Source organism: Trachemys scripta, chromosome 1, assembly GCF_013100865.1.
Source record: "Trachemys scripta elegans isolate TJP31775 chromosome 1, CAS_Tse_1.0, whole genome shotgun sequence".
Classification (NCBI taxonomy): domain Eukaryota; kingdom Metazoa; phylum Chordata; order Testudines; family Emydidae; genus Trachemys; species Trachemys scripta.
In genome coordinates this window covers 91,318,561-91,331,458 of record NC_048298.1, presented here as the reverse complement: position 1 = coordinate 91,331,458, position 12,898 = coordinate 91,318,561, and the positions used below count along the sequence as shown (strand labels likewise).

The following is a 12,898-nucleotide window of genomic DNA, read 5'->3' as shown; positions in this document are numbered from 1 at the left end:
TATTCAGGTGACTTTTCATTCTCATATATTACTTGTGAGATTTTTCCAGCCCAGTTTTACAGATCAATGAGGTCAGAAATCAGTCAAACTTTTAAACTCAGAGTACTTCTGTGAACTGAATCTTCACATTTTTTCAGGTTCGTCTGTTCCTAATTGGTGGAGAAAGCTTTGGGATAGGCTGACCAAAATATACCGTTAAGATGCATATGAAGGTCTGAATGGACATTTATGTCAATTTATGTTGGGGGGAATCATGAATTCTGGGTTGCTCAGGGTGCTGTTTGACTTATGGCTGTTTCTGGATGAAGACACTTCTGTGACAGACTTGAAGTCTTGTCAGAACTGAAGAGTACATCCAGGCGAGGGGTCAACAATTGGTTCAGCTTCTTCATCTCTCTTTTCTCTGACAGCAATTGCTTCTCTTTTCTGTGGAGTGGGGAGGCCGGGAAGAGAGAGAAAGAAAAGCAATATAAACTGTTCAAAGGTATTTAAGTATTAAGGATAGAAAAGATTTCTTAAATCACCTAGAGCAATCAAAGAAAGTTTAGGAGTGGATTTCTTCACCACTTTGGAATTGACATTAGCTAACCCCTGTATCCCCAAATCCATAAACATTTAAAGCTCTGCATTCCACACACCCTCCAAACTCACTCTCTTAATCACCCTGTTACCCTCACCAAAATTCATGATCACCCTTCCAAAACAAACTATATTCTCAAACTCCTTTGGATGAGCATTAGCTCACAGATTCCACCTAAAGCAACATCAGAAAAACACTACATTGCATCTCTGTAGCCCCTGGAATAACTAGCTGCACAAAGCCATCCCCATATTTCCTCATGCCCCAAAACGCCTCTGGAATCAACGTTAGCTAACAGGTTTCCCCTGTGGCAGACAAGGAAATCACCAGTTGGATTCAGATAATCACAGAATATGCTAGAATGAAACTACACTCATTTTTGTACCTGAGGAATTCTTGCTTATCCTTCCACTGGTGCTGGTCAAAATCCTTCATTTCTCTGCAGTGTCTCTGGTGCACTGTTTTGAAGGCATTGTCCAGATGGTGAATATGATTAAAACCTTGTCGGATCACATCTGCATAGGTTGGGGTGGACTCCGTAATTTGAAACGTAAAAGAAAAAAATATTGTCTGGTTTGTTTTTTCTTTGCTAAAGGACATTTGAGAGGAACAATAGGGGATGCATAAGTTAGGACTGAGATGAATTAGTAGAGCTGTAGCAGGCAGGGGATGGGGGGCTCAGGACTGGAATAGCACAGGACATTTACGGTCAGGATTGGGCGTACTGGCAGAGCTTTATGTCAGGGAAGTTAGGATTAGAATAGCAGGGGATCTTCATGGTTAGGATCAAAGGAGCAAGGGTGGTAAAGGCTGAGCCTCCTGTCACACCCCAAGGCCCCCTCCCTCAGGGAGTCCCTTGGGAAGGCAGATCAGCATTGTATATTGCTAACCCTGTTGCTAGCATCACAAAGCATTTTGGGGAGGGTCAAAGGTGTGTGAGTGGGGAGTGGAAGTTTCCTTTGCAGGTACGAGAGGCCGAGGGGGGGAGAGAAAGAAGAAAGCAGAGAACGGGTTAATTCAACACTGCAGCTAGCAAGTTCAGTCCGAAGATAAGCTAACTCCAGCCCAAGGCCAGCTGCTACCTGCCAAGACAGAAGGGGCGAAGTCCAACCCCGACCAGCGGTGAGAAGAGAAGAACTAAGTTGAGACACAGAGCTGCAGAGATAACAGCGAGAACAGTGAGAGCGAATGAAATGACAGCAGCACAGGCCAACAGAAGGGAAAACAGTCTCCGGAGCCGGGAAACCAGGGAGGCCATAGCAAGCCTGTTTGGACTGGTACAAAGAGCACCAGGAACAGAGGGCCCTGAACAAAAACCCCCACCCCAAGGAGCCCAGGACTTAAAAACCCTCCTGAGAGCTAAAGCAACTTGGAGAGCACAGCAGATCCTTGGACAGCCTGGGCCCAGGACAGCACTCCCGTCCACCTTCCCCCACACTCTTCTTCTTACGTTACACCCAGACTTGGCCAGTCTGGGTTGTGTGTGTGTGAGTATGAAGGTGGGTTAGGGTTTGGGGCATTAACGCTTTCTTTCTTCCCCTGAGTGACATGGGAGCATTCCCAGCACTCTCTGCTGTTATTTTATTATTTTATCAATAAAGCTTTAAAATTTATACACTTGGTGTGCCTCATCATCTCCTCCCCAAAAAGATCCTGTGGCCCCAGCCTGATCAACTGTGGCCCCAGGCAGATTGGTAACGTAAATCTGTCACACTCCCTCCTGGCATTGCTCCCTTAATTTTTATGAGCACTCAAACTCCCAGTAGAAAAATATTTGCATTTTAACCCCAATCTAATTTTAGACAGCATTTTATCTCCCATTTTATTCAGGTTCTCCCTCCCACATTTGTTTTCTTAACCTTCCTATTCTGTTAGTGAGAGCCTGTCACTCTGATTCCGTTCAATGCAAAGCAATTCCCTTGAAGGTTACCACCAGTATGGTTATACATCGGCCAGCTGGTGTGGATCCAATCTATAAATGTGTTCTTATACTACCTCTTCCTCAATCTGGTGTCTGGCAGTTTGAAGCCATAATCAACTTAAGATCTGGTCCTGAAACTGAACAAAGTTCTGCAGCCACACAGACTAAACCAGCAATCCACCAACTGGGGAAGGAGAATAAGCAGACTCTGACCTTTCTCTGTTTTCCTCACTGAAGCGTAGAAGAGGGCGTTATAAACATGATAAAGGGGCTACGGCTGGTTTATGAAGAGAGCTTAAAATAACTAAATATGTATAACTTGGCTAAGCAATGTCTAGGGGTATAGGAAAGGGATGTCAGTCTCATCTACGATAATATGAAGGGCACAAACACAAAGAGGGAGACAATTGTGTGAGATGATCAGAAGATAGAACTAGAAATAATTGGATGAAAATGAGTGGTGATTAATTCAGGCTGGCTTTCAGGAAACACAAAGTATGAGGTTTGTTAGCTTGTGGAATAGTTACTCAATGGAAGGGGGGAAAGCCCTAAAGCTTGAGACATTTACTACTGAACCCAGAAAAAATTCAATAATATGCTGTAAGAAATAATCCTGCTCTCTTGGGGAATGGATAGAATGTGACCTAACAAGATTTTTCCATCTCTAATTTCTCTGAGTTGATCATAAGGATATGGTATAGGCTTGCAGATCTCCCTCCTGTGAATCAAGATGTCTTGTCCAGACTGTGGTTCAACATTATAGCTCTGGAGGAAGTGCTGAATTAGTGGGCTGTGTCCATTGATGTTAAAGAGATGCCAAGTGAAGTCAGGGCCCTGACAAGCTGGGTGTGACTAGAGAGGGGAAGAAACAAAAGAAAAGAGGCTATTAATTATATCAAAACTAAGTCCAAAGAATAAAGCATGTAATGCCCCTAATGATTCATATACTGAGTGAAAGATAATATATAACCATTGGAAATACAGTGAAACCCGTCCACATAGGCACCATTGGGATTTCATTTTTGGTGTAGCTTTAACCAGAAACTTCTATGCTCAAACTCTGTTCACTATTTTTTTTTTAACATCATCTTAATAAAATTACAATAGGTGGCTGTGAAATAACCATTCTAGAATACGTAATTTTTTATGTACAATAACTGATTTCATTATATAAACTGTACATTGGAGTGAAGAGACTTGATTTTAGTATTGCAAAGACCAAGCAGAGTTTTGTGTATTAATATATCCTGTGCACCAAATCAGCAAATAAACCATAACTCTACACAAAATAGGCCAGAGATACCACACAAATCCAAAGAGTCTGAGGGTGAGAGTTCGCTTGCTCTCCCCTGCATCTTTAAGTATTCAGCTATAAAACTGTTCTGCTCTGAAACACCAGTAACCAAATCTGTCCTCAGACCCTGAAGCACAGACTGCTCACTTAAAGAATCAGCATGGAGACATTCCTGTCCCAACACCATTGTCTTCCCAACAAACTGGCCATACACAGCCACTTGGTCATAGGGTTGTTCAAATTCCCTGACAATTTTCATTTTATCTGAGACTAGGGTGACCAGATGTCCCACTTTTATAGGGACAGTTCCGATTTTGGGGGCTTTTTCTTATATAAGCTCCTATTACCCCTCCACCCCCGTCTCGATTTTTCACACTTGCTGTCTGGTCACCCTATCTGAGACCTTCTCTAAGCGATCCACACTGGATTTTTCAAAAGGAAAGTCAGTAGATCCATTCACAACAGAATATTTCTGGCTGTTAGGAACTGAAACTTCCTTGATCAAATCACTTCCACACCCTTCGGTTACAGCAAATTGCTTGCACAGATTACCATGAGGATTCCTTTCCCTAGGAGCTTCTCTAAGCAACAATTCACCTCTCACAGAAATTCTGCCCTTACCCTCTTACCTAGGGCTTGCTCTAAAGAAACATTTTCCTGAGCAACAACAGCCTCTTTCTGGGTCTCACTTACATTCAGAATCATTTCTGGCCCATCAGGATAATTTTTACACAATCTCCTTTCAGGCAAGCTCATAGACTCACTAGATAAAAGGTAAGAGGTACTTTCTTTCCCTCTGCAACTTCCTCAGTCACTGGCAACCTGCAAGTTGTCAGGCTCAATAGGTTTAGGAATCATTTCCTCCTTGTTACAAGTTTCAACACTGTCAGTGGGCAACACAATCAAATCACCTTTATGCTTTCCTTGTGCCCCAGCTAGGGTATCCCCCTGATCAGACAGAGTTGCTACACCCTTTCCCAGCCACACATTAGCAACAGGCAAAATACAAACACCAGAATTGTCTGGTCTGTGGGATTTTGCTAGAACACTAACTGAATGCAACCTAGTCACAGTGCCATTCTCCCTAGCAGACACAAACTTAGGACCATTCCCTTTCTGGGCTTTAACTGTATCCAGAACCAACTCTGGGACCACTGATAATTATTTATAAATTGTCAAGTGGCATAAACTGAGAAGCACTTTCTGTCCAGAAGAGCTGGAGAAACATTCCCCTTTAACAAACACACCACTTGGGATCTCATTTCCCTTGTCTCAGCACACAGGGCTGTTCACAGACAACTGCTTGGAGATTGGGGTAGCTTCCTCCATAGGCAAGTCAATACCCCCAACAGACAGAAGCACATTTCCTTCAATGTCACCATTCTCCACATAGACAACAGGTAAAGTAGAAGGACACTCATCTTCCATTAACCTTGCCTTCCCAAACTGCTGATTAGACAAAGCCATTAGCTTACAAGGCTGCCTAGGCTCTTCCAACATTTTCTTGTCCTCCTCTCCCTTGTCCCAGCACACAGGGCTGGTTACAGACAAATACTGAGAGAGTGGGGCAGCTTCCTTACCAGATAAACTGCTGTTCTCCACACTACACTGAGCTACTTCCAGCAAATCACAGTCACCTTTTTCAGGTTTACTTTTACAAGCTGTAATAGCCAACAATTCATCACCCATCAAAAATCTACCCTTTTCTTCCTCAATTAGGGCTTTAACCTGACCATCCACTTTAATCTGCTCCTGAGAAACATTTTCCTGACCAATGAGTTCTTTTTAGGCTTGATCTAATTTCAGATTTACTTTTGAGACATTAGACAGACATTCAGAAACATTCACAGACAAACTGCTTTTTTGCACAGACAAACAGCTATTTCCCACCAGGTTAGCGTCCCCCCTCCCCCTGGTCATAGCATAATGGGCTGAACACAGAAAACGGCTCAGAGTATTACAACATACCAACATTGTTATAAACCGGAGTTTCAAGATGATAAAGTTTTTGCTGTTATTCCATTGCTTTTTTGATTTGGAGCCTAAGTCTGGCAGTTTCTTGTTGCATTTGGCAAACCTTCTCTTGAGCAGCCAGCAGTTCCATACACCCCCTACGAGCCCTTTCCTCTCTTTCCGCAGCTTCCTTCTGTCTTTCAGCAGCTTCTTTTTCCAGCTGGGCCAAGGCTTGCTTCTCTCTCATTCGAATTTCTGCCAGTTTTTGATTACATTCAAATTGCAGGCTGTCTCTCAGGGCTTGCAGTTTCATTGCTTCTGCTGCTGCTTTCTGGCTCATGGTCACTGATCTTTAACCCAACAAAACTCTCAATCCCAAAATTCAAATTTGGATAGCGTGGGGTTCTGATCCGAAGCTTAATTGACTTGGTTCTGTGGATCTTAGCATGACTCCACCACTGTAACAAAGCGGCCTCTGGCGGGACACTACTGAGAGTATCGATTCAGGACAAATTGCTTAGAGCAGGGCAGTCACACCAAGGCTGGGGTTCCTTTATTACTAAGGCACATCAAACCAGCCAAACAGAGAGGACTTCGGTTTCACCCCACTGGCTAAGCAGAAGTCATACAAGCAATTCCCTCAAATACTCCAATTCCCTTGTATCACCACCAGCACCACTCCTTATGGGGATGAATGGTTATGAAAATCAATGCCCCGGTAAAAGAAAAAAGGTTCTCCCGATCCCAAAGGACCAAGCCTCAGACCCAGGTCAATATACCAGTTAGATCTTACCCACAAATCATGCTGTTGCCAGTCCTTTAGAATCTAAAATCTAAAGGTTTATTCTTAAAAAGAAAGAAATATAGATGAGAGTTAAAATTGGTTGAAGGAATCAATTATATACAGTAATGGCAAAGTTCTTGGTTCAGGCTTGTAGCAGTGATGGAATAAATTGCTGACTTAAGTCAAGTCTCTGAAGTACATCCACAGCTTGGATGGGTCATTCAGTCCATTGTTCAGAGCTTCAGTTTGTAGCAAAGTTCCTCCAGAGGTAAGAAGCAGGATTGAAGACAAAATGGAGGGATTTCCACGGCTTTTTATATCCTCTGCCATGTGGAAGGACACCCCTTTGTTCTTACTGTGGAAAATCACAGCAGCAAGATGGAGTTTGGAGTCACATGGGCAAGTCACATGTCCCTGCATGACTCAGTTCTTTACAGGTAGAGCAGCCATAGCTCACATGCTGCCTTGAACGTTCCCAGCAAGGCTCCTCATATGTGGATTAGAGTCTCCTAAGGTCCATTGTCAGTTAAGTGTTTCTTGATTGGGCACTTAATCTGAAGAATTCTTTCTCAAGAAGCTGACCAAAAGCTTCATTAATGGTATTTAGAATCAAGCACATTGAGATACAAGTACATAGTCCGTATTCATAACTTCACGTACAAAAACGATACACACATAAAGACAGCATAATCATAAGCAGCAAATTACAACTTTTTCATAGACACCTTACTTGACCTTCTTTGTACAAGATTTGGTGCAACTATAGGACCTTGGTTGCAACAATCATCTATACTTAGGTCACAGTTCATGTCAATAACGTCACAGGGGGTGGGGAAAATGGGGGAAGGGGGGTGAGGGAAAGAGACAGTGGAGAAGGAAGGGGGTGGAATAGGGCAGGGGGAGCTAAATGTGGGAGTGACGGGAGGGGGATGGAGAAGAAAAGGGGATAGGGGGAATCATGGAGGGGAAGCGGGAGCCCGGCATGCAGTTTCCCCTCATCAGCAGCTGGGGCTCCCCCATTAAGCAGGCCCATCGAACCCTCACCCTGACAAGCCCTACTCTCCTACACCTGGACCCCTCTGATGAGCCCCCCACACCCAGACCCCCACCCCACTGATCCCCAACCAGCTGCATCTGGATCCCCACCCCATCAAGCCTCACTCACCCTGCACCCAGACCTCCCCACTGAGCCCCCACACCCAGATCCCCAACCACCTTCACATGGTTCCCTTGCAGAATCCCATTGCCCTACACCCGGAACCCCCCAACGAGCTCCTGTGCATCCAGATCTCCCACTGAGCCACCCACACCCAGATTGCCCCACACAGAAACCTCTCACCCCACACCTGGATCCCCCCACAATAAGCCCCTCCACACTTGGATCCTGCTGGGCTGAGCCTGCCCACCCATGCCTGGTGCACCTGGTGCAGAGGGACAGGGCCCCAGGGTGTTTCTGGGGCAGGCCCAGCCCTTGCATTGTGTCAGAGTCAGATGCAGCTTCACTGCTGAGTCCCTATACTGGAGGAGGTGGTGGCTTCAGGGTGATCTCCCACCTCAATGTAGTCAGTGGCCTGTACTCCCCACTGCCATGCTGGAGTCACATTTATTTATTGACAAATAACATTTGCAGAATTTTAAAATATTGTGCACAGAATTTTTTTTTTTTGGCACAGAATTTTTAATTTGTTGATGCAGAATTCCCTCAGGAGTATAAGTTTTACTCAAAAAGGAAAGATAAAGTAATTTTGGGCTGCATTCTGGATGCTTGTGCTGCTGCACTTGCAAAAAGTGGACCTAAAGCCAGTGAACCCAGCCCTGGGACGATCACACTTGCAGAGAAAGACCATCTGGTGGCACAGAGTTTGCACAATGGCTCCTCTGCTGCTCACCCCTCCCTGCAGCCAGTGTATAGAGGGCAAGCCCCAATAATCCCTGGCTGCCATACTGGCTCCCTGGGCTCACGGGCAGCTAGCATAATTTATAACAGCCCTCAGGGGCCAGCTCAGTGCACAAGCAGGCCAGCACCAGGGAAGTGAAAAGATGAGTTAATTGCACCCATTCGTATGCACACACACAGCCCCCCAAGCTGCTCCGTGAACTCCTTGGCCATAGTCAAAGTTTGGGGCTCAATACATTATAACTAGGGCTGTCAAGTGATTAAAAAGATTAATCACACTTAATCGCACTGTTAATAATAGAATACCATTTATTTAAATATTTTGGGATGTTTTCTACGTTTTCAAATATATTGCTTTCAATTACAACACAGAATACAAAATGTACAGTGCTCAGTTTATATTTATTTTTGATTACAAGTATTTGCACTGTAAAAAAACAAAAGAAATAGTATTTTTCAATTCACCTAATACAAGTACTGTAGTGCAATCTATCATGAAAGTTGAACTTACAAATGTAAAATTATGTAAAAAAAAAAAAAAACTGCATTCAAAAATAAAACAATGTAAAATTTTAGAGCTTGCAAGTCCACTCAGTCCTTCTTCTTGTTTAGCCAATCGCTTGGACAAACAACTTTGTTTACATTTGCAGGAGATAATGCTGCCTGCTTCTTGTTTACGTCACCTGAAAGTGAGAACATGCGTTCTCGTGGCACTGTTATAGCCAGCGTCACAACATATTTACGTGCCAGATGCGCTAAAGATTCATATGTCCTTTCATGCTTCAACCACCATTCCAGGGGGGACATGCATCCATGCTGATGACTGGTTCTGCTCAATAACAATCCAAAGCAGTGTGGACCGACACATGTTCATTTTCATTATCTGAGTCAGATGCCACCAACAGAAGGTTGATTTTCTTTTTTGGTGGTTCGGGTTCTGCAGTTTCCACATTGGAGCACTGCTCTTTTAAGACTTCTGAAAGCATGCTCTACACCTCATCCTTCTCAGATTTTGGAAGGCACTTCAGATTCTTAAACCTTGAGTCGAGTGCTGTAACTATCTTTAGAAATCTCACATTGGTACCTTCTTTGCGTTTTGTAAAATCTGCAGTGAAAGTGTTCTTAAAATGAACAACATATGCTGGTTTCAGAGTAGCAGACATATGCTGGGTCATCATTCAAGACTGCTATAACATGAAATATATGGCAGGTAAAACAGAGCAGGGGACATACAATTCTCCCCCGAGGAGTTCAGTCACAAAGTTAATTAACACATTTTTTTTAAACAAGCGTCATCAACATGGAAGAATGTCCTCTGGAATGGTGGCCGAAGCATGAAAGGGAATACCAATGTTTACCATATCTGGCACCTAAATCCCTAGCAATGCCGGCTACAAAAGTGCCATGCAAATGCCTGTTCTCAATTTCTGGTGACATTGTAAATAAGAAGAGGGCAGCATTATCTCCGATAAATGTAAACAAACTCGTTTGAGCGATTGACTGAACAAGAAGTAGGGCTCAGTGGACTTGTAGGCTCTGAGGTTTTACATTATTTTGTTTTTGAGTGCAGTTATGTAACAAACAAAAAAAATCTACATTTGTAAGTTGCACTTTCATGACAAAGAGATTGCACTACAGTACTTGTATGAGGTGAAAATATTATTTCTTTTGTTTATCATTTTTACATTGCAAATATTTGTAATAAAAAATAATATAAACTTTGATTTCAATTAGAATACTATATTAAACTGTAGAAAAATATCCAAAATATTTAATAAATTTCAATTGGTATTCTATTGTTTAAACAGTGTGATTAAAACTGCCATTAATTGCGATTAATTTTTTAAATCGCGATTATTTTTTATCACGATTTTTTTTAGTTAATCACGAGTTAACTGCGATTAATTAACAGCCCTAATTTTAACCTATGTGAATACATTTAAAAGTATATATTTATGACAGTGCACAAAACACCAGCTTTCTTCACTTTTGACAAAAATAATTGATTCTACTGAAGTGAGGAAGCTGATGCCATCACATTTTGTAATTTAGCAACATTAAAGCAAAAAAAAATCACTTAAATTGTGTTTTGCACAGAAATCTCTATTTCAGGATATTGACAGTACTGGAGGTTTTAATCTTTGAGTAGGTAAACCGAGAGATATATAGTATAGTTTTCTTCCTTTTTTATACCTTTTACTGAATTTTCATCTGTCTCCATAATCTATTGTTATGCTGCAGTGTCACTGGCTGCCATCAAGCATGTCTTTGAGCAATCACAGACCTGGTTAAAGTCTATGGGTGAACTAACTACCTGTCATTCAGGCTAAATGGAATGGGCAATTAACCAATAAGAATCACAGAATGGTAGGACTGGAAGGAACCTAAGGCATCACCTAAGGCAATAAACTGCATGGCAAGGCAGACCAGAAACTTTGGCTCACACAGTTTAGTGTTTCCCTTGGATTGATTGCAAAAGCAGGGACTAGGGGGTTGACTGGTTGCAGCGGTATGTCTCTGTGAGCATGACAGGAAAAAGCAAGAGAAGCAGTGGTGATCATGACCTTGGGAGAAAGCAGAGATACAGAGCTTCTTCTGGGCACAGTGCTTGTTGGAAAGGCAGACCTGGATTTGTAAACAAGGAAACTGCCTCCTGTTTGTTTCTGCCTTCAGGGAAACAGACTTTATGTACAATATCTGTAAATAAACAGGACTGCTGCATAGAAATACCTGACTTGCATCATCAATTTCTCCTTCCGAAGGTAACAACCTAGCAACGCCCTGAATATTGGCTAACTGCTCAGGCCAAAGGGATAACACTACTCTAACTTCTTCACAAGCAATCTCAAGCTTTCCTATAATCTACAGCAGGTACAATGTGACTAATTCAAGATGAGGCTGTGCAGTTTCACCATCATCATCTGGGAAAGCAGCGTTCAGTGTGTTGTCAACCAGAAAAATCATAGTTCATGAAATATTTTTATCTTCAGTGTATTCCAACTCTCAGAAGGTCCAGTACTCCTACCATTGAGTAGACTGACTAATTACATCAAATAGGTTCATTTGTTTTGTAAGCAATATGTCACTTTCAGTGAAGTCCATTTTAGATATTAGAGCTGTCATTAAATGCAGCTTGTAGAAGATTTTAAACTTCTGGATTATCCCATATTTCACTGATTGCCGACATAAAGGGCAGTTTATTGGAATCCTTTTTTAAATTCACATTTGGAAGATGCCTATCAAACATTACTAGTGACACTGTTCATAAACAAGCACCTTTGGAGTTTTACTGTTAGAAGTATTAAACTAATCACTTCATATGGTAGATGTCATCCAAGCATTTTAATTGTGTCTCCAGGTAACTGGTGCATTTGGAATATTCAATGTTGTGTAGCACTGTCAGTTAGCAGCAGCTTTTCTTTCTAACCAGTCATGCTGTAATACCACCTACTATTCTGTTGGCCAGTTTTCTACCCTTGGCTTTGCCAGCTGCTTCTACAAGTGAGATTGTGTGCAAACCACTGAAAAACAATCTTATTTCATCTGCATTCCATATGGTATCAGGCTGATGGCCAGAAGAGATTGTGAGCAGTCTCTTTTCCAATTCATAAAAATCTCAGACATCAGCAGCCTCACCATACAGTTATTGCAAGCTTAAAATAACATTCTTTAGCTCTCAGACTCATGGCTAACTTTAAAATCATCCCTCTCTACCCATTGTGCCACCTCCAATACCTTACATGGCAGTAATAGCCCAGTTAATTCATTAATCTTGCAGTTTTAAATGACATATACAGTGATTCACTGATATAACTCTTCTAGTTTTTTCTCTTTCTTTTTTAAAATACCTTGCTTAATCAAGGTGTTTCTGCCACTCACATTGAATAGTCTGCCTACTTATTAAAGTCTTCTGGATCTGTATATGATAAACTCCTCTGCTGCCTTCCTGTTGCTTTTATTGTGTCTTTCAAATTCAAGGGCTAAGTCAGCCTCTCAGATGCAAGTGCACAGCTCCCATTGACTTCAATATGTTCTGGTACTTTTCATCTGATGCCTTTCTCTGCTCTTTGTCTATGGTCTTTTCCATAACATGGTTTGGATGGCACCTGGCTACTTTAGGAGCCATGGAGGCTGCAGCAGATGGATGGCTCAGGGTGTCTAAGGCCTGGTCTACACTACGGGTTTAGGTCGACTTTAGCAGCGTTAAACCGAATTAAGCCTGGACACGTCCACACAACGAGGCCCTTTCTTTCGACTTAAAGGGCCCTTTAAACCGGTTTCTTTACACCACCTCCGACGAGGGGATTAGCGATAAAACCGGCCTTTGCGGGTCGGAATTGGGGTAGTGTGGACGGAATTCGATGTTATTGGCCTCCGGGAGCTATCCCACAGTGCTTCATTGTGACCGCTCTGGACAGCGCTCTCAACTCAGATGCACTGACCAGGTAGACAGGAAAAGACCCGCGAAG

The 12,898-nt window shown here is 42.6% G+C and overlaps 1 protein-coding gene across 6 annotated transcripts in view; it reads right to left on the bottom strand.

Annotated features, from left to right (window-relative positions):
- Positions 1 to 207: 207 nt before the first annotated feature.
- Positions 208 to 12,898, bottom strand: part of FAM227A (family with sequence similarity 227 member A) — a 55,091-nt gene continuing 42,400 nt past the window's right edge. For all 6 annotated transcript variants that reach the window (XM_034776468.1, XM_034776495.1, XM_034776502.1 and 3 more), the window contains 3 exons: positions 3,196 to 3,353; positions 966 to 1,118; positions 208 to 426 (listed from right to left, as the gene is read on the bottom strand). In XM_034776468.1, the coding sequence (XP_034632359.1) occupies positions 270 to 426; positions 966 to 1,118; positions 3,196 to 3,353 (468 nt within the window). In that variant the 3' untranslated portion in view covers positions 208 to 269. The remainder of the gene's footprint in view (positions 427 to 965; positions 1,119 to 3,195; positions 3,354 to 12,898) is intronic.